General features: G+C 38.3%; 3 protein-coding genes across 3 annotated transcripts in view; 1 reads left to right on the forward strand and 2 right to left on the reverse strand.

Moving 5' to 3' along the window:
- Window positions 1-38, forward strand: part of LOC149053070 (ficolin-1-like) — a 12,147-nt gene extending 12,109 nt beyond the window's left edge. Inside the window, exon 4 of the mRNA XM_089190913.1 lies at window positions 1-38. This exon is cut by the window's left edge and continues 1,133 nt beyond it. The gene's annotated coding sequence lies outside the window, so the exon portion shown is untranslated.
- LOC149053057 (uncharacterized) overlaps window positions 1-27,407 on the reverse strand; it is a 252,015-nt gene that overhangs the window by 199,624 nt on the left and 24,984 nt on the right. The gene's annotated exons all lie outside the window — the stretch shown is intronic.
- LOC113667216 (uncharacterized) lies at window positions 15,094-26,020 on the reverse strand. Its single transcript, XM_089213688.1, has 9 exons — window positions 24,305-26,020; window positions 21,921-22,276; window positions 21,276-21,502; window positions 20,485-20,777; window positions 19,274-19,600; window positions 18,741-18,897; window positions 17,585-17,609; window positions 16,791-16,889; window positions 15,094-16,226 (listed from the first exon to the last, which is right to left on the reverse strand). Exons 1-9 carry the CDS (start codon window positions 24,451-24,453, stop codon window positions 15,922-15,924), a joined length of 1,938 nt encoding a protein of 645 aa, XP_089069814.1. The 5' UTR covers window positions 24,454-26,020; the 3' UTR covers window positions 15,094-15,921.

The raw sequence follows: 27,407 nt of genomic DNA on the forward strand, positions 1-27,407 counted from the left end.
TTAACTTTTTAACTTATGGTAAATAAAGTATTAACTGAGGTTCATTGATTTATTGATTAACCAATTCATAAATCGAAAGTTTTAGTACAGCGACAAGATGGGTGGGCAACAAATGAAAATCGGTTGTTAATAGCACATCCACCAACAAATTGGGGTCACAAATTGTAATGTTTCTTTATAGTTGAATTGGGGCGGTCGGCCGTCTCAGCTTTCACACTTCCCTCGCCCACCCCACTCTTATTGAGCAAGTAAATTGTACTCTTGAAAATAGTCTGTCGGGGTGTCGGGGTCTTACTAAGGTCGATGACGTTTTCCGAGTAACCAAGTCACCAATAACATTCCGTAATAGAACATTTTAAAAGATTGGGGGCACACGAGATTTAAAAGGAAAAACTAAAGGAATATAACGAACTCCCTTCTCTTGAAGAAGCTTTTGTGTTCCCTTATCTATCCGAAAATCTTCCTACATCGTTTTGCTTTTTTTTTGTTTTTTAGTTTCTTATTTTTTAGCGACTTTTCTTTGTGAAGTTTTCTTCAAAGTGGTTACATTCGTTTTCACGGAATGAAAGCAGCTAAAAAAATCTGTAAGATGCGCTGAGTAAATAGTTGCTGCGGAAACATTATCGCGAAATAGAATGATCATCATACTGTAAAAAATAATATTAGTAATAGTGATGTTTTAATTAGTTATAAATAATATAATATAATCATTGACCCTTATCTCACTAAATTTTTGATTGCTTTATAATTTTATCTGGCATATAGTTCCCATCTCACGCAATTAAATTTTTTGTTTTGAGAGCTTTAAACGAAAGTGCATTCCTATCATTTTAAAATTCATTTGTTTGTTGGACGTGGATTTTTTTTTTTGGCACAAAAATGGGCCCCGCGATATAACTAAGTTCGCTTGAAAATGGTCAACTATCATAATTGTCTCAATCCTTATTCCCTTTTTATCTCCGAAAACTTGTAGGCGTCTTTGTATAAAAAGAATTCTTCAACTGTCGACCAATCGAAGAAAATAACCCATAAGGTTTCTTAAACTTTTACTTATAAGCTTGCATCAGATAATGGTAAAAGTGAGTTTTTTTATCGATAAATTATTCATTCGATGATTTAGATCGTTTTGATTTTTTCCTTCTGTTTTCGTGGAGATACTTCGTAAATACGCGTCTGCTCCACTGTAAATCTTGCATGGGCTCATCATACTTTAGGTTGCCTAAATTTCGGTCTCATTCAAGTTAAAACGCCTCCAAATGCAATAGACAGCGCTGTCCCCGGTCTGCAATCCAAGAGTCTCTCCTAAATCTAGAAAATTTCCGCAAATCGAGAAAACCATTCTGCCACGTGACACTTGCGCCCAGCCGTGAGAATAAAAGTAAAGACAGACTGACAGGTATGGACTCCCCATGTAGCTTTAGTGGTCGTATCGCATTATCGCCTTCATATTATATTTATGCTCTTACAAGCATGTCTTTAAGGAATTTTCCCTTTTTGTAAGAGATGATCGGAGGTTTTGTAGAGATTGTTTTCAGCAAGAGCTGATTGTGTCTCAGACTCCAATGTTCCATCAATATTTGTTTCAATTTTTTGACTGCCGGGTGAAACGTTGCGATTAAAGGCAATAAACGTTCGTGACCTTTAGGCTTTTGTGTATGTTTGGTCTTCTTAATGTTCCACATCGACGGTAGAATAGCTCATTGCTCACAAATTCATTTCCACATTTGTGGCAGAACAGCGCAATACACTTAGTGCAGTTTAGTCCGTTTGCGTAGTGACTCCAAGTCGACCTGGGGCAGCCTAGTGCGACACGATACGCTGTAATGTGACAAGGATTTGTAATTGTTCCCTCGATTTGACAAACTTCTCACAAGCGATTTGTTTATTAGATATCGATTCTAAATATTTTTTCAGATTTGCAAAATATTTTGGAAATATAAATTAAATTGGACACCGTAATGAGTTAAAAGGCTAACGTTTCGAGCGTTAGCCCTTCGTCAGAGCTCTGAAAACGAAATGCCGCCTGATAACCATATTACTATTCGGTTTAGTCCCATAACTCGCCCTTTTTAATATATGCATTTATCCACTTTTTTGGTGCTGCAGTTAGTCTACCGCGAGCGCAAGAGATCGGAGAGATAATGCAAGTCATATATATTTCGTTTCTTGGCCAGTCGCTAAAAAAATTATGACCCCTACAAGCCAAGCATACTCATATCAAACTCTTTCCCCAGTGCGACGAACATTTGTTTTTCTCGGTTCCAGGTGTACGCAACCACTAACCCCACGTAATGCGCATGCTCTCCGTTACGAATTTTCAAAATGGCGGACAGGTCAAAGAGGGAAATTAAAAAAACAAAGCGATTTTGCAATGAATTCTCAACATACACCCTCGTTAGAAAGGCGAATCCACGGAGGAAAGATACAAAACTGTATGATATTGAGATCGATATGATATTAAATCGATACCGAGGGCCCGTTTAATTGCCTTCCGCCACGATTATTAGCTTTCTTGACAGCTTTCTGAAGGCAGAATACTTTCTTTCTGAAGACTTCTGATATGCGGCTATTGATTATTACACCTGGTATACCTGATTGCTCAAACACTTTGTTTACGATTGTTGAAAGGACCGACTCATGGTTCTCCGTCTTCGTCTTGATATTGTTTTGAAATAGTATAGACTCGTAAGCTGAAACGAAAAATTAATCAGGGAAGTTTACGAAAAATCCATCAAACAAGCTTTAAAAAGGCATTTATTTAGACTTCATACTTCAACGAACTTCACAAATCTTACTTGTTTATCTTGTAAGTAAACGATGGCAGATTAATTCCCGAAGCGCTTTCTGAGTTTCCCGATCCCTCTCCTACAGCTTTCACGCTTACAAAACAGGAAAAATCAAAAGGAGGAAGACACAGCTGTTTTGAAACGCCACTTGACGAAGGTAAATCTGCTTTTTGTTCGACACTTTACATATCAAAACAAAGGAAATTTGTTCCTCTTTTTGATTCTGTACATTTTTAATTTGCGCCTGCGTAAAAGAGATATCGCCCGAGACCCCTCGCTCGGTCGTGTTTTGATCAAAAACGCCTTGTTAATTTCACGCAACCGCTCGGAGAAAAGGTAAAAATGACGAGGGAAAAACTTTACCTTCAAGTTAGAAAATCAGCGAAATAGAAAGCCACGATATTATAGTTTAATATTTCAGAGGTACATGGAGTGCTTTTTCCGTAGAGAATCCGCACGATGGTAAAACATTCGAAAATTACACTCGATTTGAGTGGGGTGTTGAAGTGGGCGTGGTCACTACATTCATGTTAAGACTATTTGTACCCCATGAGTTTGATATGCCTCCGCCTGTCCGTGCGATAAGCGAATGCTCATATTGACGACATGCCAGTAACCACCAAACTACTTTATTGAATATTACAAAGAACGAGTTGTCACAGGAAGAAAAATTATGTGCACTAACATGATGAACTTCACTTGACATTCTGCGTGCTCACAATAGGCTAAGCTAATCGACATTTTATTGTCCTTTACAATGAACTTCTGGTGACTAAATAGACGTTAACTCTAAGATAGATTAAGGGGGTAGTTCATGGGTAATTCAGCCGAGTCTTGCCGGCTTATCCATTTTTCCAGAAGTTTAGTGACATCACCCGGCAAACTATCGTAGTTTGATAGGCCATGCAGGAAGGGGTAAATGCAATCGACGTTAGGGCATTATGTGGACATTGGTATTTACAATGCGGCATGTAAGACTTCACATACAACGTGAGCGGTAATTACAGCCATGAATTTCAAAACCAATCTACGCGTAGGAAAAAATAATATTTATACCGGATTCCGACATCAAACTTGCGAAATGCTATAATACCTAAATATATTTATCTTAGGTTCTTCACCTGTGATTTTTAAAGGAATATTCCATCCCCAAAGTTCCCAAAATGAAATCCTAGGATATTCATCATGAAATTTAAACTTTGCCACTCTTAAGGGAAGAATTCGATTACATAGGACTCTCAGTCAGTGATACAGAATATACTGGCATTGAAAGTCCCAGCATCATTGGAGGAATATGACAATGACGGAGAGTTTGTTTGCTGTTTTGGAGAAGGAATACTGGAAAATCCGTGGGATATCAGTGTTGCTAAAGATGGTCGTGTTATGGTGGTGGACACAGAAGATCCCTGTGTTCACATTTCAGTGAATACGGCAACCGTCCGACCAAGTTTGAACTGGAACGTTTACATGGGTATGGTCCGGCTAAGCTTGCATTTCATCGAACAGGTGCACAAGTCATAATCGTGAGTGCTGATGCAGAGAAAGACCTCCTAACTGTGGAAATATACACCAAAGGTGGCAAGCTGATACTCAGCGCGCAAATCCATCAAGAAGATATCTGGATGGTAGCAGGGATTCCACCGACCATCGATGGACGCATTATTGTCGCTATATGCCCATACCCAGGATCTGATTGTTAAGTTTTAGTTTTGTCGGCCTTCTACCCTTCCAACACCCCCTCCCTTTTAAAAATAACGTAGTTTTTCCTAAGCAGGACTTAAATTATGATTTGAAAGTTGCCTTCGTTTTCCGTGTTTTATGAAATTAACAATGGGAAACATAAGCTTAAAAACCAAATTACAACTGATTAATGAGAGAAGGGAGATGAAGGTCCCCAATAGGTTTTTCGGGATCCGAGATTGGACACTTTTACAGGCCGGGATCCAGGAATTTAAAGTAAGTAGGAAGCGAGATGCGGGATTGCTTTTATAAACGGGAGGAATCGGCGATTTTGAGGAGCGGGATTCGGGAAAAAATCACTCAAATGAACCAAGAGCCGGGATGTCCGTTGACAAGAATTTATGAAGAAATTTATATTCTCAGTCCATGAAAAGCACGAGGCGAAAAGGCGGTGGTTGGGCTGTTATTGCGCGGGAATGAAAATTATATCAGAAGCGAAGTTGCCAATTTACAAATACCCTCAATGGCCCATAGGGCAACGGGGCATGTCAGATTGCTGAGTTTTTTTAAATGTTTAATGGCCTTGAAAAACCTCCAGCAAGTCTCAGAATTATGCCTTTATGACACTCTTAACCTGTCGAGTTGCCTGACACTGCACTTTTTGCATCCCGAAGGTAAACTTTTCACGATGTTAAATTATCTAAAAAACTTTGGAAATGCAGCCAAAGAAGGCTTAAAGAGGAAAATCCATTGAGCGGCGTACTATTTTACAAATCCAAATTCCTGGTATCCTGTACTTGAACTTACCGTGATGCTATCGGCCATATCAGCAATTTAATCGCTGCTACCTGTACCGGTGGCACCACAGAGCATACAGTAGATGAGGGACTGGGCGTAAACAGTTGTTGCAGTAGTGCGTCAGCGCTTTGTCAGACAGAAAACAACAATGACTAGAGCTGGAACTAGCCTCAAACGCTCTGACTTCCAGGAGCAGCAAGAAAACAACGGGAAACAAGACGAAGAGGAGGATAGAATATTAGAGTAAGATTTCCCTCGTGATGATGACAACATTCCTTGGAACGAGAGGCTGTTTTTCACCTCGGAAGAGGTTCCCGCTTCGTAAGAATTATTTGCTTCAGTAGCAGCATTGTTTTCAGTTAATTGTTCTTTATTGTTATTTTTTCTTTGATGCCTACCTGTCTGTACTAATATGTTTGTCCGTGATCTAAGTTTTGACGGAGGGAAGTCGTTACCGTGACCAGCGTACATTACTCGGGCAAAACTTTGAAAACTTGTAAAATGAACGATACCATTATTTTAAACTTACGCCTTACGGTGACCATAGACTTCAACAGATCAATGCTGGTTGAGAAAGTCATCACCCACATATAGGCAAGGCCGAAACTTGCCTGTCTTGTTCTGAAGTCCGGCTAGCCCGGAAAGGCCCTCCTTAGGTTAGGTACTGGACTAATACATAGTTGTGTGACCGGGATTGACCGGAATAAACCGTCGGGATTACGGGATTGAGAAAAAATTTTAGTCGGGATCGCGGAATTCAAGAACCCTATTGGGAACCCTCGGAGAATAGAGAGGAACAGAACAAAATAGTTGGGTAGGCATTCAACAAAATTCTTTAGTATTTTTGCTATTATAATTTGTGTCACCTCTGCTGTCACAACTCCAGAAACGGGGATGTACATCTTATTTCTCTTCTCTAAGTTTTTTTCCCTACTTTTAGTGTTTCAAATTAAATAGTTTGTTGCATATGATGTAAACCATTAAGTATTTTTGAGCCTAAACAAAATTGATACAAATGCTGTGAAACTTTTGCGGTTTTAACGTTCTTGTGCTCTAAAAGGGATAATATAGTTTTAGTACTTCCAACTACTGTATTGCTACATGTTGTACCGTCATGTATGAATGTATGTCTCTTTTTTCTTTTTCAAACATGATAAAATTATTACACTATCTTCTGACTTTCTACTTTCAGCTTCGTTTCACAGAAAACAAATCAAATGACATAGAAAACTGCGCAGAATTGTCTTTGTGAATGAAGCATGAAAGATCTTCTGCCTTGATCATAAACCAGTGTGAAATTTTATGTAAAATTTTCGTACGTAAGAACTATGAAAAATTCCAGAAGCATCATTTAAAATGCGTTTAACGCTACCGTAAGACATGTTGCGGACCTCTTGTTTGCTGTTTCTGGGAGTTCAACTAGTTATGTATCTGTTTACGGCTTAGCTTTCTCCAGCTTTTTAGTTCCTTTTAGGAAAAAATAATTACAAAATCTATGCAACTAATTCCTCAAAGAAGTGTTAATCAAACTCTTAATCTTAAAACCAAAAGTCAAAAGTCAGAACACTTCAGGAACCAATCCACCCTCTATGGAGCAGGAGAGAAATGAATGCGGCCAGAAGGCCTCCAACTACGCCCACCACAATGAGTGCATTCCATCTGGTGTTCGTCGTCACTTCTTCCAATTTTGGACTCAAGGGTTCAGCTAGAGAACAAGGAGAACGAATTAATATTATTGAGGTTATTCTAGTCCAGTGGGAGAAAGCAATGGAGGTGGAGTAGCAAGTGCGGTTTTGAGGACTTAAAAGGAATTACGACGGCAAAAGACAACGTGAGCTGATTAATGTATAAGGTGATGGAGAATTTCATGTAACCATGGTTGGAATAGCAATTTTCTTTTTCACTTCAGGTAGAGGGCACTTGAATTAAGTAATACAGTAAATGTTTTGAACCTGGGGGTAACATGTAATAATATAGTTTGATCTTCCGGTTGAGTGTAGTCCTGAGAAGGACTGTTGTCAGTAGTGGTGACTGACGTTTCGACAACCTGAGTGGAAGTCATCATCAGAGTCAAGTGAAAGGTTGTTGTCCGTCGAATGTACTTAGTCCGGTTTGTGTACACTGATTGTGTACAGTTTGTGTACACTTAGTCCGGTTTGTGCACACTGATTGTGTAGAGTGTTCAATCAAACGATGATCGATCGAACTACACTATTACATGAAGTAAGTAAGTAAAACAAATCTCAATCACTATTGTTACTCCCTTGTGTCACAAAAAGCAACAGTATGAAAGAATTAGACTGAACAATCTGATTCGTTCTGTGTTGCATGTATCCTTCCTGCCGAACAAACAGACAAAAAACAAACTAGATCATACCAAAAACCATGTTTGACATTGTCGCCACAAGGTCTTGACTCTGAATCTCCCAGCTGTACTTCTCTTCATAGAATTTTCGTACTTGTCGAATCTCTTTAAGTCTCAATCGCCGTTCCTTCTGTCGAGTGGATTCGATTTTTTTTGCCCATTCATTAGCATCTTTAAAGTCTTCTACAATATACAATTCACCAAACTCCACTTTCTTCAATGCTTCAGCAAATCCCGAGTTTCCACTCACAAGAATGGGAATACCGGCAGATGATGCCTCAAGGGCAGTTAAACCAAACCCTTCTGTTCTTGATGGCATGAGAACGAGATCAAACTCCAGCAACGATTTGATTAAAAATTCCCGATCTTTACAAAACTTTGACTAAAATATCAACAAGTTCTTTTTGATTGTCAGTGTTTGCACCAATGATGGTAAGGTGATATGATCTATGACGCAAAATAGCCACGGCCTTTGCCGCAATATCATAGCCCTTTATGGACAAATCCTTTGGATCACAACGGCCAAAAACTAAAATGTAAAACTTCTCCAAATCAGCAACAGTGGTTTTCACACACTTAAATTCAGAAAAAGACACCTGGTGTTATTGACAACACAGTTTTTTCTTCTTCGCAAGGTCGGAGGGACTTAGCAATAGCTTCCTGTAATTTGGGTCCCATGGTAACAACAAGGTCGGCCTTTTCACACAAGGACACTTCCGACACATGCTTATCTTCACCTCTGGAGAGAGGTTTGTCGCAGATTTTGTGCATGGCAAGTTCTTCAGGATATGTGTGGACCATCTGTACCCATTTACAGAGGTGGCTTCTTCTGATCTCCTCTGCCTGCCACCCAAGCTTCCAATCATGACCGATAACCACGTCTATGCGGAGTTTCTCCGGGGGAAACGCCAACCAGCCGAGGGGGTCTGTGGAGTTTGACATTTTTCCATCTGCTTCCTCAATATTAATACCACATTTAAATGCTTCTGCTTTGTGTTTTTCCTTACATTCGCATCTAAATGGAGGAGCAAACAAAGTGACTTTTGCATTGGGATTCGATGAAAACTGTTAGGCGAGCACTCTGTTTATGGTGGACAAACCACACTTTGCCGAACACCATTCAATTTCTAGAAGAGTAACATATAATTTCTTCCTACGCACGTGAAGTGAATCCACGTCCACCGAGGACTGAAGTTTTCCATTAGCCTGAGGCTTTTCCTGCAGTATCGCAACAGACAACAGTTGCACTTTGACTCTAATTTTGCCATGAAACGCTACTTTTTTAATAAAGAAAGTTGCCACAATACCAAAGCGGTTACAATTCAATAGCCTTGGTCAAAAATAGAACGAATTAGCCAGTAATAAGACTGAAAGACCAAGCAAAGGAAATACAGAGGTGAGAATTTAGGGAAGAAAGGAATGAAAGAATAAATAAAAATATATAACAAATGAATAAATAAGCAACAAACCTGAGCTCTTTGAATTTCTGAGGAGGAAAGCACAACCCCAGATGGATGGGATGCCTGCAAGAGAGAAAAACGCCTTGAGAAGCTCACAGGCAACAGTTTTGAAATGTTGTAAATAAACTGACTTGTGATGCTATCTTCTTGGCCTACATCTACCATAGTAAAGTTGGCATCAACAGTTTATTAGGTGTGGAATAAAAATGAATTTAAATAGGACAAACCCAACGTACACTATACCAGCAGAGTCTTCATCTAGAAAAGCACACGCTTTGAAATATTTTCTTACAATCGAAAATGACACCACATTTGATGAGAGCAGTGGTGAATCTTTGAAAACGAGTATTTGAAGACAATCACGCCCAAACAAAACCAACATGTATACCTTTGTGGCCCCATTAACTGATAAGAAACCTAGAAAAGTCATCGCGAAAACTGGCTAACTGACAATTGAAAATTTTCACTATGAAATGTATAAATCATTTCTATCTAAAACTAATATGACTGCATCTAGAAGTTTTTAACTAAATCCTACGTATTCGATGGGCTAAAAATAAATTCTATCATATACACGACTTTCATAATGGCAGACATCGCGAGAGTCCTGGATCGAGTTGCATGAAAACGAGGTCTGAAAGGCAAAACTATCGTGTCGCGTCTCTCTTCGTTTGTTATGGCGAGCACTTCTGATATTTCAAAATCCGACATTTCTTACGGAAAACGATATACCTAGCGCTTCTCTTCTCAGAAGAAAACCTGAGGAGTTAAAAACCTCAGAGATTAAATTTTGGCTTAAATGTTGTGGAGACGCGGTGAAGCGAGTGCATGACTACATACGAAACTTAGTTTCTGGGCCGAACAAGGGTAGAAACTGCTTTCTTATTACTTTGAATATTTTATTAAGTTTGCGTAAGCAAAGCTTTTCAATTGATTTTGTCCGGCAAATAACAACAGTGATTGTGAAGTCTTGTGGACAGCTACATCTGGTTGACCCTGTCATCCACAGTTTTCCTGCAAAAGCTATTTTGTTATGACATCTCTGTTTTTTCCAACGGAATTTTTAATACCAAGCTTCTACATTCAAATATTCTTAATTGTCGTGAATTTACTTGTTGACTGGGAATTAATACCTTAGATGAATAAATTCTTATTGTTTTTTAGCTTCAATTTGTTGTGGGTTGAAATTTTTCCAACCAGTTTGATTTTTAATCTCCTTTGTTTCAAAGTATGCTAAAGAATACAAAGGAAAATTAAAACCAAACTGGTTTAAACATTTTGCACCAAAGATAATTTGAATACAACATAGACAACATGGTCTTTACAGACAGAATAGAAGTCACTCAATTATGATGTAAACCTTGCGATAAATAGTCAGAACAGAGGGGAAAATGTTTTCTTTATCTTAATGCCCAATTTGTAGCCCCTGATATTATGTTAGGTTGTGCATTACAACAGAATGCACACACTGCCCACATCTGGTTTACAATCCCTATTTGATGTAGTGGAACAACTCTGTCCCAGATGTGAAAATTTCTTGTTAAAGGCAGGTTCAACATGTATCCATAAACTTGCAATTTCCTGTGTTTTTACCACATCTTCTACAGCTATCTGAGAAGATGCCCCAAGAAAGGGTGGCAAATTTAAACTGACTCCCAAAGGCAACAAATCCTTTACTATGAATCCCTTATCTGCCATTATGGAGTCTTTGTCGTCAAATGGTAGATTTAAGAATCCACTCTATCTCACAATTTCCCGATCGGAGATAAAACCTGTATACAGTTGACTTCTGAATGTCACTGCTCCACTGGGAGAAATACCATCCAAACCTCTTAAAGTTGTGTGATTTTTGTAAGCACTGAAAAGTTCTCAATTCAACTTCAAGCTGCTTGGCATTTGACATATAACCTCAGTACAGTCAATTATGACTCTTGTAGATTTGTACCTTCCCTTAAAAGATTTGGGCATTGTATCAATTACTTTTCTAGTGGGCCAAATGTTTATTTGTCCAAACTTAAAGAACACAAAATTGACCCATGTGACAAATATTCTACTTACTGTGGATGCTGATACATTAAATAATTAAGCTAGATAGTCCTCTGGGAATCCTTGCCATAGTCTACACATGACTATAAAAAATTCATTAAGGGCCCTTAAAGATCTAGCTCTCCCCTTTTTTGTTAGTAGTCTGCTTTCACTGTAATCAGACTCAGTGATTTTGTCAGTTTTTGACCGCCAGTAGGAAATGATAAAGATACTCAAAAACAGCCATTTAAGTCTCCTAGCTTTGAAATTTAGTATAAAAAGCAGCATTGGAATCTTTTGACTTACAGTTTTCAAAGTTAAACTATCTTTTATTAAAAGCATCACGTTGCCGCTGGGTATCTTGCAGTTGGCGCTTAAGTTCCTCAATTTCCTGTTCGAATTTATGAATCTTCTTGTTATTGTTGTCAATAATTTCTCTCAAGTAGGCCTCCTGCTCGGTAAAATCACACACTATACTTTATTTCATGCAAATCATTTTGCCATCTCCACCCGCAAATAGCAAAAGCTAGACGAGGCAGGCGGAGAGGAAAGGTTACAGAAGTCATAACAGATAATATAATAATTGTAAAGTAACTAAATAAACTATCTGGATAAGTAAGAACTACTGAAAAAAAAAACAAAACAAGCTAAAGTTACAAAATATATAGTCTTACAGAATGATATTACAATCAAATTTACTACTAACAGAACTATCAATTATATACATTGAGTCGAGGATGCAGAATTTGCCATTTTTTGTAGGAGAATGGGCACTTCAACATAATCGTCCTCTGCTTCCATTATCGAGAGCAAAAAGTCATGAAAATTTTTCTTAAAAGCTCCTTTGGAGAGTTGACGAAATTCGTAAGGAATTGCGTTCCAAAGTTTAGCTCCAAACCTGGAAAAAGAATCTTGATTTAGATTCAGTCTTGAAGTTTGAACATAATAATTTCCAGACGAAGAAAACCTAGTCTCATGCCTGTGCTTTGAATTAGCTTTAGTGAAGAAATCACAGATGTTAGACGGAGCATTCATGCAGGAAACGTCAAACATTATAGAAGATACTTTTTCAGCATATAACATTTGTAGGGGTAGAATTTTCGAGGAAATAAATAAAGGCACAGAATGGGCTCTAGGTTCAGAAAAGTATATCAAACGAAGGGCTCGTTTTTGAAGCACGAGGATTTTTTTTAAATGGGTTTTGGCAGCTTGACCCCAAGCCGCCAAACCATATGTCAGATGAGGCAAGATCAATGATTGATAAATATTTATATTTTAAGTGTTTGTCAGTTTGTGTTTCGTCTTCGACTTTTAAGCTACAATCTGGTAGATCTGGGACCATTTCGTATGATAATTCGTTTCACGATTCATTTGATAATTCTTCAAGAACAACAGCAGGGGTGGACAATTTTCGTGATGCACTTTTTCGAAGCTGTCAGCGCGAAGTTTCTTTCCGCCGGCTTCTTTCCTTTGCGTGGCGATGTTCAAATCCATGAACACAGAAGGGACAACTCCATCTCTTAATTCATTTTTGACCGCGAGACATTTCTAATATAACCTTTCCTGAAATGCTGGGAGCATATCTTTGTATCTTCAGTTACCTTGAAGTGCTTTCCTTCGTCTCTTCTTATCGCGTAGAGGCATTTCTTCTTAACGGGTTCTCGGTCGGAAATTAAAAATAAGACACTTTTGTCCCATCGTCTATCCGGTAGCATTTCTTCGTACATTCTGAAACATAACAATGAGTCGGCACTTCCTCTTCTTGTAAATAATTCGACCGAATCGAGTCAAGACAGATCACCTATTCAACCTTGGTGGACCTTTTGTTTACAGCGTTGTCCTCAAGCGTGGCCTTTCTGAACTCGGTTTCATGTTTAAGTAATTACCAGTCTCGCGCACCACGGCCATTACGAAAGTGGTGTATTTCACGGTTGAATCGATGAGGGGAATTCAAACACTTGTTGTAGTGTTTGAATTGTTGGAAGAAATGGTCGCATGGGGATGTAGGAATGGTAAGTTTAACGAACAATTTCAAATTTTGCCGCTTGAATTGAAAGTAAAGTTCATTTGAATTGCTTTCGTATGTACTTCTGACGGTTTTAGATCTACCTGCTTGATTTATATCTGCTACGCTTCATGTTGACTAGTCCCTCAGAATGGCGGCCAAATTTGGAGATTGCCGAAAATTAGGTAAGTTCACGGAGTTATAAATTTTTTGTAAAGGTCGGGCCGCAAAGTTTTTTTTCTGTAGTTACCTTTTCTATGGCACCTACTTCCTAGCTGTTTTAGTTGAATCAGTTATGAACGCCTCACTTTTTCAAAGATTTACCTTGAATTTGATCGGTTTTCGCGTGTGTGACTTAAGCGAACCGATAATGTGTCATTCAAGTCTTCCTGTTTGCTTGATTGAAACGTGTTGTTCACGAAAGTCGCCTCGATAGATAAGATAGAGTTAATATACGTGGCTGGGGCATTTTTTTTTTTTGCTGAGCACCGTAGTTTTTCGTAAATTGACCTCCGAAGTTGTCTTAAATTAAAGTCTTCAAAAGTGTCACGACAGGCCTTCGCTCGAGTGAAATTGAATTTCCGTAAAACTCTGAAAAATAAAGAGATCCGATCAAACAGATTGTGGTTTTAGTATACGTACATATGAATGTCTTACAACACACAATAAATGAGCGAAATCCGTGTCTCAAGCAAAATCGACCGCACCGCTTTTCCAGAGATACTTTCTTAAGAAGGTCAGAGTAGATCCAAAAAAACATCATCTGCATCAAAAAAAAAAACAAAAAAAAAGAAACAAAAAAAAAAAAAACAAAAAAAAAAGGGGAAAGAAAAGAAAAGAAAAGAAAAACAGTGATGTGACAGTAATCGTTGTGTATTGTTACTTAATTTGTGTCAAGTAATTTGTCATGTTGTTTGTATAAATTTAGTCGTGTGGATCAATATTTATTTCCACTCTTTAGAAGCAGCCTTGTCGTTTTTTAAATGCTTGTAAAGCTATGCATCGTTAAAGAAAATATTTTTCTTTATTTTGAGTTTATTCATAAGTTGTCGCTCTTTTTTTTTGTACTTTTCCTACTCACGTTTCCTGCCGTAGGCATGCTAAGATTTTAAATAAATAATGAGCACAAATACGCTTGGCTTCGGGTTTCATCATAAAGGCTTACGATTATCATTCTACCAGTGTCAACTAAAAATTTCACCAATATGTCAAGTGGTTATTAACAGGCCTAATTTGTGGCTTAATTGACTGTTTCAGATCCAAACTGTCCGACTTTACGTGTCTGATTACAAACACCTGTAATTTGACAGGTCAAATGGGACAGTTAAGCGACCGATGAAAATTAAGCACTTTCCACCATCAACTACCCAGTGAATGCTACCTAGTCAAAACGAAGAAACGCCCATAGTAATATAGTAGTAATATAAAGCGGGTTCTAGCTCGTTTGAATTTCACAGAGAGACCCCTGTGAATTCAAATACATTTCACACAACTTTCAACCTGTGAAGTTCAAAGTCATTTACAGTGGTTTTTAACATATTTTGAAATTTCACGAGTTAATTTGTGAGAAATTCCAAAGTCATGTCTTTGCTTCATCATGCATCACTACAGCTGAATCAACCGCTCAACTTGTTGATTGTTCGAGTGAAGATTTTTCAAGTAGCATTATTGTATCTTCTCGCAAAGAAGTCGTCGTGCGCCTTGATTTGCTCTTCTGTAAAAAATTTCTTTATAAATGAGACGAAAGAAAACGATCTTCAACTATTTTTGTATAATTCCCCCACACGAATTCTGCCTCTGTTACGGGAGTTGCCGGGAAGTTGATAACTCTTCGACAGCCAGTCCTTCAGTGCCTAGGAATTTTTAATAAGGTGAAGGGCTAGAAAATAAACTGACTGAATAAAATAAACTTGGTGTTGAACTTTCGATAGGGCGAAACCTCTCTAAACCGCAAAGAATCATGGGAGTTAAGCCTGAGGAAGAGAAGTTATGTATTTGATTTTTGTTGACTTTTCACACTTTTTTACAACAATATGGCAGCTCAGCATCTACAAATTTTATTCTAAGGCCGTTATACGTTGTGTGCTTGTTCACCACACTGAGACAGGGGGAATCGATTAATTCAACTCAAACAGTGTCTAGCATCTATTTTTTTTTCTTAAAGCGTCAACCTGAGGTATTAAATAAGATGATTCCGGTTGGTAATTTGTTTTAAATGTTCTAGACAACAGAGCTGAACAACGAAATGCTACCTCACAGCTATGCGATAACGCAGACTCGAGCGCTCGAGCGCTCGAGGTTAAAATTCAGCGAAGTTTACAGAAAAATTGGGCTGGCATATAAATCGGAGGTATTTTGTTTTCTTTGGAGGTATTTTCCTATTTCCAGTGTTTTTAAGAAAAAAACGAATTTTTGAAAACTTTAAGAGGGTGCACAAAGTTTTTAAAAGTTGTTCTGTAAAAGAAAAGCGGCAAGAAAACAACGCCCTGAAGCTATAGCTTAGAAAATCGAACATACTCACGACTCAAGATCCATTTTCCGCCAAAGCCTAGTGCATACGCAAATGTTTTTCAGTTCTGTCGTTCTGGACATCTGAGGGAATTCCGACCTCAATGTTCTTTACCCAGCGGTTCTGATTGCAAAATAGGATTAAATACTTATTCTCTAAAGATGATTTTCCCCTATCTTCAAGCGCAAGGAAAATGAATGACGTACTCACTAAGCGCGAATGCTAGATACAGACGGTCTTTGGCAAAGACGCACGACCTAATACAGAAACGACTCAGTCTTTATAATATAAGACTAGGCAGAGGCATTTCCTACAGTTTCATTGCAACAAAACTGTTCTGCAAGAAGTTTGCATTGCACCTTTTTGTTACACAAAGCATCGTACAAAACTTTATATGTGGCATTTGAGCCTTCCTTTTGTCTCCAAGTCATTAACATTTTAGAAGCCTTATCTGCCAGCTCCCTTTTGGTTAAATCAAAGTTATCTATTGCAGCTTGGTTGAATCCCAGTTGTCTTCCTAATTCTCCCCATTTTTCTCCAAGTTCCAGAGACAGATCTCCTAACTCGTCATCTGATGGTCCATAAGCCTTAACCAAATCTGAGGATAATAATGGAAGAAGAGGGAAAAATTAGAAAAGGGGTGCTTTAGGGATTTGGCGAATAGCGAACAGTTGTAGCAAAAGGCGACTTGTCTTTTTGGTATCATTCAATACCGAATCGTTGGCCTCAAAGACTGTCAGGCTTGGGCGAGGAGACATTTGCAGCAGCAGGGAAACCATTTTCCCAACCTATCAAAATAAATCCCTAAAAAGTTTTCCGAAATAATTATCTATGTGACCTCTTCATTCGTTTATGGCCCGACAAGCATCTTGAAAATGGAAGTCATTAACGTCTCTTAGCCAGTCTCCAGCCGCTAATGCCGGAATAGGTGATAGTTGTTAACGATACACGGGTGTTCGATCGGTGATCCAGTTTTAATTCGTGATTTTATATTCTCTTCACATCACAACAAGGTGAAAAGGATGTCTAATAAACATAATGTCACTCCTTCTTCATAAACAAATTTCACCACAGATAAACGTATAACAGAAATGTGCAAACTTGATAAAAATACAATAAAAAGGAAAGTCCGTCCCAACATTTTCAATCTCGGTACACCTACAGCGTTTCCTCTTATCAGAAGCCGCAACAGGGCTGCATAAAGATGATTCTGAATTTGGTTGCTCTACAATTGAATGTCTCACACTTTGGGCGGAAATACCTGCAGAATAATGGGTTTAATGAGATGGTTGGGTTGAGAACTAGAGAGCAAGTTTCACGGTGCATATGGTTCAAAACGATGGTGTAGTGATCCTGGACAGTGATCGTTCGGGTAAGACCCAGTATTCACAACTTGGAGTAGAAAGTCTTATCGATTTCCCTTCTGAGTAACAATGAGCATTGACAAATTTGACAAAGGATGCTGTTAAAAAGAAACGTATTTGATCCAAGATTTCATTTGAAAAGCAATAACAGGTTGCAAAGGATTTGTCAAAGTTACTCCATTATTTTAACGATATAACCAACGGAATCATTTTTTAAAGAATTACACTTCTTTGTATCTTTCCCAAGCTGTTTTGCGTTTTACTTGTTTCCAGTATAAAATTCCTTACAAGTAAGGTCGCATGTACCGTGAAGGTCTGCATCGAGTTTACTGATACGTAACATAGACAATAAGCCATCACTATTGAGTGCGAGGGGAGCATGCCCCAATTTATTAACACATGAAGTAAGGCAAGTTATTATGACTTTGCGCGAAGAACACGTTGCTTCGTCACTAAATGCTATATACATTTTCAAAACCTACAGAGCCCGCATTTCTGAGTTTGCATATTTTAGAACAATAATGACTGGCCTAGTAAATTGTATTTATTCGAACAACAACGAAACCAACAACAACAACAAAAAACAACTTACCGCTTCCTTCTTTAGAAACAGAACGCTAAAGGGAAAAGGGAAAAATTCGCAATATTATGGGTGCGTATGGAGTGAAAAGAAATGAGGAAATAAAGAAAGGACTATATAATAGGAAAAATAAAAAAAAAATAAGTATAGAGACATAGAAAGTGACTCCAAAACAACTGAAATATAAAAGTAGTACACTAGATCAAACATTTGCTAGGTCTTATATGTTCCTGTACTATTTCCTGTTGGCAGAACATTTCTTTAACTACAAGACATTCATCAGTCTTGTGTTTCTAGTGATTCGTCCTAAATAAGGTTCGTGCCGCCTTAAAATGGCCTCGTTATCTTACTCGAAACCTTTTGATGGCGAATTTGCGAGACTATTATCGACTTAGCAGAGCTTATTTAGCCCGAAAGAACTATTTTTCCAGAAGACACCTCCCTCTTTCCAGATTACTACTACTGTTTAAAAAAAAAAGCTTGATCAAAGGACCTGAAGGCCGGATCCTAGTGTGGCCGCTTTAGTTTCTTAAGCTGGATTTGCTTTGGTAAAATTAATACAGCCAAGCTTACCCCAGTCAAGTCATATTTCATATTGAGCCTATAAGAAACATTAGCAAGCAATAACGTTCACAGGAACTGTAAACACATTTATATCAATGGATCAAGAACTCATGCTGCTAGTTAGTGTCTCTGGAAAATATGTGGGTGTAGCCGCATGCTTTTCACTGCCAGGTACACCCTAAGTTTCCACCCAAACGACTGTGGTCTCTAAAACGAATGGTTCAGTGGGATAACATGACCAACATTCAATATTCGGAACAGCTTAAATTTAAGTATGAAAAAGCCGCTGAAGTTGCAAGGTAGTTGGGAGATGGAATCTGCCAAATATAGGTATGTCGAGGAAAGCCTTGACAAAGAGCTACGGGTAAAAATCTTTGACTTTCCTTTACATTATAATGGTCCTAATACCTTAATGAAATGTTAAAGATTTCACTATAAACACATTTGTTTTGGTTGAGTTCCAGTTATTTTTGGCAAAATAATGAACTTCGTTTGAGCGTGGCCATTTACGACATCAGTACCGGCAATTTTTGTTTATCCACACTTTCTTTTTCAATGAATGAAAATGCAGATCTATACATTTAAACAGCAGTATCGTAAATACCTGTACTGGAGATCTTGGAATGATGGGCACGTGACATAATATTGGGGAATTTTTTCTCTCCTTGTCTCCCAGCGATTTTAGGAAGTCGACTTGCAGATCACTCAGGTTCTTAATACTAACACGCAGACTCGCCAGAAAACGTTCGCTACCAAGAAACCTCGCATAAAAAAGGAACAAAAGTTTGGATGAATAACAACTTTTTCCATAGGTTTCAAGTATGGCGGATTTAGCAAATCACTTGAGTCTGCATCTTTGTAAGCGGCAAAAAACAATCTTTAAGTTATTTTAGCTTTTTCTCGGGTGAACTTAATGAAGGAACAACATACTTAAGGAACTTAGTTAACTTTAGAGTACTGAAGTGTAAATTTCTCTAAGATTGTGAGCTTTCTTAAGGTACGAAGTTGGAATGGATAATTTAAATCCATTCGTGTAACAGACTTGTTTTCTTAAGCTAGGAGACAAAGGGACAGTGCCGCTTACTCAACCCGAATGATGAGAATGGAACGATAAAACGTAAAAGGGCTGGCGCTTACTTTAAGACGATGTCCTCTACATTTCTCGCTTCTTGCACTTCAAATCCTCTTGAAAGGGACACACATGTCTCATCACCGCTAGACAGAGGTTTCTGCGAGGTTCCTTCTCCTTGCATATCCACAAAATATGCTGAAGAAATATCGCTATTCACTATGGACCTTAAATGCTGCGGGAAACAAAACATATTCAGCACGTATCTCGCGGGTACTGCATCACTGCATAAGCAAGCTAAAAACCCAGGATGTTGTTTCATGATTCCATCGTATAGAAGCGTCGCATAATTCCATGGAGTGCTGACGAACGTCTTCAACAACCAGGGCCAAAACCTAAAAGAAAACGGCAGGAAAATCTACACTTCATGAACCAAAAAGACACGTTTTAAGAGGCGCATCTACACTTATTAGAAATTATGTTAGCCTCTTGAGAAGAAAAATTTGCTGGAGGAAATAATCTCTAGTCAAGTACCATGACACTTTTTAAGTATCCACCCAAGTCAGTTACCTTGCTCAAAATTAATCAACACGACCGGTTTTTGGACTTAGCAAGAAAGAAACTTTTTTCAATCTGAACTTTTTATCTTAAAGTCAGCTCGAATAACTTGGGGAAGCTCGAGAGATGCACCAAATATTGAGAGAGGAGGAGGGGGAGAAAAACGCGGACCAGAGTGGGGGGAGGGGGGGTAACAGGTAACTCTTGTAAGTAAAGTAACTCACTTGTGGAAATCGCTGCGTGTGAAAACAACAGATTTTATACGTTTGAATTTGAATTATACTGTGCAACAGAACAAAAGCTCATTTGGGGAGCAGTCGTTGCAATAAAACTGGCGTCAAGTATCCTTCTTGTCCAACTTCCTGGATGTTTCTTATTTTTTAACTACCCTATTCACTCGCCAGTGGAATAAAAATATCTCAAAAATCAGGCGTATAATTTGGAAATGGTCCTCACGGCCTATAACTTTTAGTAGCTCGCAATATAAATCGTTTATGTTATCTTGAACACTTTGTGTACATTGATTTATGTTACTTTTCAGTGCTCTTTTGCATTCATTGTCACATTCAAACCCAAGAACTGACGAAATTTGGAGATTCACAACAATTGCAAAGCGGACTTCTGGTTTCTAAAACTAACGGTAAAGTAAAATAAACAAAGTAAATAATGAAAAATGTACACAGTTTATAGAATAAAAATGTGGTCTACACCTCTATCTTACCGGCAGAAAGTTTTGACTTGAAACGTCACTATTCCATCTCTAAGGACTACAGGCATATCCAAATGATCTGTGATATCCGTCCATTCGTGTGATTCCTCTCTCGAATTGAAATGTAGTATCTTCACCTGACCTGAATGCAGCTCCGCTAGTTCTATTTCACCGTCCGTGAGTGACAACGGGAGGCTGATTTTCGCTGGCACTGACAGCTCTACATTGTTTGAGCACGAAATGTGAAGAATCGGACCAACAAGCATTCCTTCCACATTGTGGTCAACGGTTGGCGCTTCTTGCACCTCAAATTAAGAGAGCCAAAACAATCATGTCACAAAATTTATGATAACCCAAGGTACTCTTGTTAGCTACCAGTAGTTTCCCAAATGAAACGATGACGTTGAATAGATTGGTTAGCTACCAGTAGTTTCCCAAATGAAATGAGGACGTTGAATAGATTTGTTAGCTACCAGTAGTTTCCCAAATGGATTGAGGATGTTGAATAGATTTTATTAAACATTCTTTTTCAGCTAAAATCTATGCATTCACACTAACATGATAGTTTTCAAAAAATCTGTTATTGACCGTAATTTAGGTCAAAGCATTTGATTTTATATCAAGGTAATACCCTCTCGGCAATAATTTGTTTTTTTTGTTTTTAACCTTAAAGTCTTATGAAACAAATGATAGATATTGTAATAGTGATATAAATGATAAGAATAATGATGACAATAAATGCCATAATCACTCTCATCATCATCTTAATTATTTCTTACAAATGCAACATCGGGTATAAATACCTTTAGAGTTAAAGAAAAGTCGGTATCGACAGGCAAAGAATTCCATGGAATCGCAACACTAACATTTGGATAGTTTGGCAGTGAACAGATAAACTCAGAGGTCTTAGACGTAGGCTTAAGAAAGACAAAAGACTTGAGGCGCCAGACTGCTGCAAACGAGGAACACCACCTTTTCGAGCACGAAGCTTTAGCGGAAGCGCACGTCCAACTGGGGATGGTTGGATGTACTGTAATATAATAACATTATTATTAATGCTGTAATAGATATCATTAGTTATGGTTATTACTTAAATCTTTCTCACAGAGCGGTCTGTGTAAGAGAATCTCGACCACGACATAAAGATACTGTTAATAACGTTCCTGTGGGTATAATCCGTTTCAATTATTACTCAGTAGTCCCTATTAACCATGCTGGAGGTCTGTATGGGAGAACTTCCATGTTGTTATTCTAATCCATTCTAAGTTTTTCCCGAGAACACAGCACCATCAAACTGTAAATGTCGATCTGGAATTACGTACGCTAACCACTAAGCCGGCTCCCCATCTCCCTTAAATGATCCTTTCTAGGGATTGGGAAATTAGCAAGAAGTATATGGAATGATACTTGTGTATAGATCTCATCGGTAAAATTTATTATTTCAGCACCTGACGAATGCCAAATGGTTTTTGTCTCCAAATCCTCCCACTCGTTGTATTCGGGGTCAACCAACTGCTTTATAACCACTTCGTATCCTTTGGAGTTAGAGGCACTGTGCAACAAAGCTACATCTATGCTTCCCGAATCATTTTCCATGAACTCCAGATCAGGTGGGCCATCATGAGACAGTTCAATCACATTGCTTACCAAGAGCTCATTGCTACCTATGGGCGGAGAAAGGGCTGCGGGGGTCCATAATGAACATGTTATGGTCAAGGATTTTGTTATCGCTCCAAGGTTAAATGTGATGGATGCACCAGCTTTTGCAAGATTCCAAGTCTTTGACTCGTCTGCAATTTTACCTCTGAAATAATCACAAAATTACATTTATCAAGCTTTTGTTTGAGTGAAAACGCTTATCATGTTTCCTCTTGAATGTAAAGTGAGTTTCTCTTTCAAGACGGTTTTGCAGCTCTTTAAACTCGGTCACCGCATCAACTTCAGTGATGGGCTATCTTTATTAATAGGTTGTCTGTATCTTACTCCATCGGCGAAAAGCTTATGCATAACGTAACATTTTGATATTTTATGCTCCAGGGTTGACATTCCGGATGCGATGTCACTATCAAATAACCAAATCACGAAGATGCAGTCTACTTCGTTGGGCAAGGCCAAAACGGCGTCTTTTATACCTTTTTTTCGGGTGAATATGCGACAGAATCAGCTTTTTTTTAACAGTTATTAGCCCTCTGCAGGAACGCTAAACTATAAAGATACTGAAGTTAAAGAATAAATTATAAGCAACCTAAGACTACACTTTCTATAGGTCTATCGTTGTATAAATAACGAAAGACGGATATTGGGGAAGAACTTAAAGACGCTTTAGATTACCGGACTATAGCCAATACAACGCTTCCGAATGTCGCAAATTGAGAGTACCTAATTCAGTGAAGCAACGATTCTTCTAATTAAGTGTGGACTTACTTTTATGGAATAAATTGTAGGTTTTTGAGTAATTGTAGTGCAAATTGTATCTAAGCTATCTCATCAAGTAAGAGAATCAATAACATTCTATACAAAAGTTCACACGGCAACCAGGTGGACAATCAGACATAGCTTGATGCCACTCTGGTTAGCAGATTTAATGAATGTAACCGAAGAAGTTACAATTCATAGACCTAACGTTTCGCACTCCTCTCTAGTGCCTTCATCAGGGGTGATCTAAACGCTGAAACAATAGGTTTTTTTTTCTGACTAGGTGTAAATAGGCGTCAGGAAGCAAACCGCCATCGTCACGATTTAAAGGAGCGAGGGCGGAGTTAATATGCCAAGCCTCCAAACAAAGGCGCTGGTGGTAACGCCGATTAGTGGTATGGTTAGTTAGGCACATATGCTCCAATAAAGCTGAATTTTCCTATTGCAAAGGAAAACCGCTTTTTGGTGCTCTTTTAACCGTGTACCAAACTGACGTTTGGTCTGTCCGATGTATTCGTTGACACAGTCATTGCAAGGAATAGAATAAATGGCATCGTTTCGTTGTTCTTTCGTGACAGGATCCTTAGGTTTGGCGAAAATATTCCCCGAAGTCTGAAAAGGTTTTTGAGCAACTTTAACGTTGTGGCTATTCAAAATTCTCTTTATGGGTTCCGTAACACCCTGTATGTAAGGAATAACAGCAAAACCAGTCGCTGGTTTCCTTTCATCAAGAGCGTTACTATTTGTAAAATAGTAACGCTCTTGACGCTCTCGTAAAACGTAAAAAAAACGCTCTTGTAAAAAACGCTCTTGTAAAATAGTAACGCAAAAACCAGTTACGAATAGTAACGCTCTTAATGAAAGGAAACCAGCGACTGGTTATGCTGTTATTCCTTACAAATGCAAACCAGAGTAGCATCAAACTATGTCCATAACATTCTATTTAAAATCTATGAACAGCATTCAAAATAGCCATTTTTTTCTTTATCCCGAAATTTTCAATTGTACATGTGACCATCATGGTTCATTCTACTCAGGGAAAGTTTTTCTTTTATTAAGCGCAGCTTAATATGATTGTTATGTCGCTAATGTGCATCGCATGCAAATATTCGCAAATCATGTTAACCCTTTACACCCTGACATCATACAGTTTTTATTTTCTACAAATTATTCGGGACAAATTTCTTAAGTTGCTGACGAGGAGAAGTCGTTTGGCAATCTAGAGCTGCAGTGGAGGGTGATCATTTTCTTTATTCTCCTGACCTTAAAGTTTGATTCAGGGTGATGTTGTGAGGAGAAATTGCATAGTAGCCACCCTTAGGGGCAATTCTATAACTTATTAATTTTTTATGTATATATGTATATATAATTCCACTAACGTGGGATAACAGAACGACTACATGCAAATGAGCTGCACCTCTTGATGACAGTCTTTCTTTCATCCACATTTCTTGCAGCCTCCTCCTTCTGGCGAACGTCTTGATCAGTTGAACTGGAGGAATATTCTTCCACCTCAAGTGACTTCTCTTCTTCTGGAGCTATGTGATTAGACAAAAGAAAAGGCATGTTCTTTCCCAATGCAGGATAGATTTGTAATAAGTCGTTTAGCAACTAAGGTAACTGATGAGATAATTGAACATAGGATAGTTTGGTGTCATCAACCAAACTGATAATGCAAATTGGCCACCGTAGTGGGATTCTGAAGCTGGCATTAGCCTCTGTCGGAGCCATTTAGTCTGACGGGGGCTAAGCTTCTCGAATTTTCTTCCGATATCTTTCAAGTGCGTTTATCATGTTTTATAATTAAGTTCGGATATAACGCGTGCTCTCATTGGTTAAAAGAGCGTGCTCTAGGAGAGTATAGAGCATAGAACTGAGCTAAAGCTGTCACGCCATAAACCAAATTTTACTACGTCCGACCTTTTCCGAGACTTCTTACTAGCTTTTCTTTCTTAAATTGAAAGTGAAATTTCGGAACAAGCGAGCAAAGGTTTGCAAAAATGCCAGGCGCAGTAATTTACGTTACTGTAACGTGATCAGAGACAAAAATCCTCAAAGATAAAAGAAAATGGACAGTTTGAGTTTTAAGGGTTTTCACGCTTAGTTAGATTGCAAGTTTACGTACGGTAATAAAAATCAAACACAGCTAGCACTTGCATAGTATATAAAGTTTCGTGTTCAAAAACAAAACAGAAAAAAACAGGAATGATGAAAAATATAGCCTGGCATAACTGTTAAAATTCATGGCATAACTGTTAAAATTCATGACGGTGTTAGAGCTACTACGATCATTCTGAGGTCTATCGCGGCTAGCTCATCATGTCGATCTTTGGTCATCGCAGTGGAGCAAGCCTCTGGAACTAAATCGACTACCCTTCGAGTGGAAAAATAAGAGCTTGCTCTGATAACTTTTCTGATGCGTTTAGTGGAAGGCCACATTAGTCACTGCAGCCGAGTTTTACGGCGCTGTCATTCCGAGCGATCTTCATGTCCTGGTGAATTCGGCTGCCATTCATTCATAAAACACTCGTCTTGAACAGTTTGTATTCTTCTTGTCATGTGAAATAACTTGCGTATTTTTGTAAGCCACGATTGGGCCGAATTTCACCGAACAATTCATTATCAGATTCTGTATTACAAACTGAAAACTTCAGGCAAAACTGTTAAATTCGACATGCCGAAATATTTCAGTTTGTAAACTATTGCAGAATATGATCTTTGATGGTTTTTGAACTTTGATGCCGGGTTTGACATTTTTGACAGCGGCTAGAGCACTCAAGAAGTAGCTCTAGCCGCTTCCTGAGTGCTTTACAACAGAACAGAGCACAGTCAAGGCTTCTCTATTCGTTAAATACAACGCAGGAAAATGTTATATTGCTTTTAGGAAGTAACCATGAGCAAGGTTTAACGGCGAAAAGAATTAATTTATGATAGATATCGTGATCAAGTAAATGATTCTCAATACAACCCTAAAGAAGCGCGAGAGACCAATCAAGGCGCCTGAAAGAAAATTTACAATCCGCAAGGACAACAATATTAACAACTGAACAATTGAATGAATGAGCATAAAACACGAAGGAAAATTAAGAGAAATCGTGGCAAAGATAACGACGCCTTACGCAATGCGTTTCTCTTGAAGGGTACTTCAATTTCAACGCAGAAAACTCTGTGGTAAGAATGCAGATAGGCCGTTCAATATTTTCCCTATTATCTAAACTGCTTTTATAGCCTCTGTTTTAATTGGAGCTTACAAAATCATCAAAATCAATAGCAAGCTCTTCAATGCTTAGATATAGCGAATACTTATAAAATACAAGCTTACAGCGCGCATGCTACACGAAAAAATCATAAACTCCAAATTGCATATTGAATGTATCAGGATGTTGATTGAAGGCACTCTGGTTTGGTTTCCGTTCCGATTGTAAATAAGACATTTTGGAAAATTTCTGAAAGAAAGTCTCTTGCTATAAATATAATCGGAAGCATTAATACTTGATCAGAAGTTTTGAGATATAACTCAGATCTCAGAAAACATCAAATGTAGTATTTAACTCAATCACTTTTTGTTTGCTATCTTACTCTAAAGTCATCGCTTTCACTGAATAACAATTCCGATTTCTTGCCAAAAAAGTTGAATTAACACTTATTTACTACGCAAAGCGTGGTAACGAGAACTAATGCCGCTGAGGAGCCTGGGGAGAGTAAACATTTTATTGAAAATGGCGGAGTGCTTGACAAGTTTGAGGATTGGTAGCAGAGGACTTTTGTGGGGATGACTGCCAATTTCGTGCTGAACATTTACTACGGAATGTATGCATGAAATCTAGGACAAAGTATACTAGTGGAAAACAATTGAGATGTGGGCTCCTAAAAAATAAACAGACGACTCTCAAAATGAAAGCTAAAACGTGGCCTTTCTGAATGCAGGAATAAGACATTAAGTCTTAATTCGCTTTTCTTTTTGTTCTCTTCACATTATAACTAGGTAAAAAGGATGTCTAATAAATATAGTGCAAGTCTTTCTGCATAAAAAATTTTTACCATACATAGACGTGTAACAGCAACATGCAAACTTGAAAAATATACAATTAAAAAGGGAAATCTATCACGACATTTTCAATCTCGATGTTACTCGCAGATTCGCGTATCCTCTTCCTACGAGCCGCAAGAGGGCTGCATGACAATGATTCTAAATTTGGACGCTTTACAATTGAACGTTTCACACTTTGGGCGGAAGTACCTGCAGAATAATGGGTTTCATGAGATGGCTGGGTTGAGAACTAAAGCAAGTTTTATGGCGCATATGGTTCGGAAACAATGGTGTGGTGATCCTGGACTTTGATCGTCCGGGTAAGACCCAGCGTTCATAGCTTAGAGTAGTAAGTTTTGTCGATTTCTCTTCTAAGTAACAATGAGCATTGACAAATTTGACAAAGGGGGCTGTTATAAGGTAACATATTCGATCCAAGATTTCATTTGAAAAGCAATATCAGGTTGCAAAGGATTTATCACCATTAGAG

This window comes from Pocillopora damicornis, chromosome 1 (genome assembly GCF_964200805.1).
Source record: "Pocillopora damicornis chromosome 1, jaPocDami1.2, whole genome shotgun sequence".
Lineage (NCBI taxonomy): Eukaryota > Metazoa > Cnidaria > Anthozoa > Scleractinia > Pocilloporidae > Pocillopora > Pocillopora damicornis.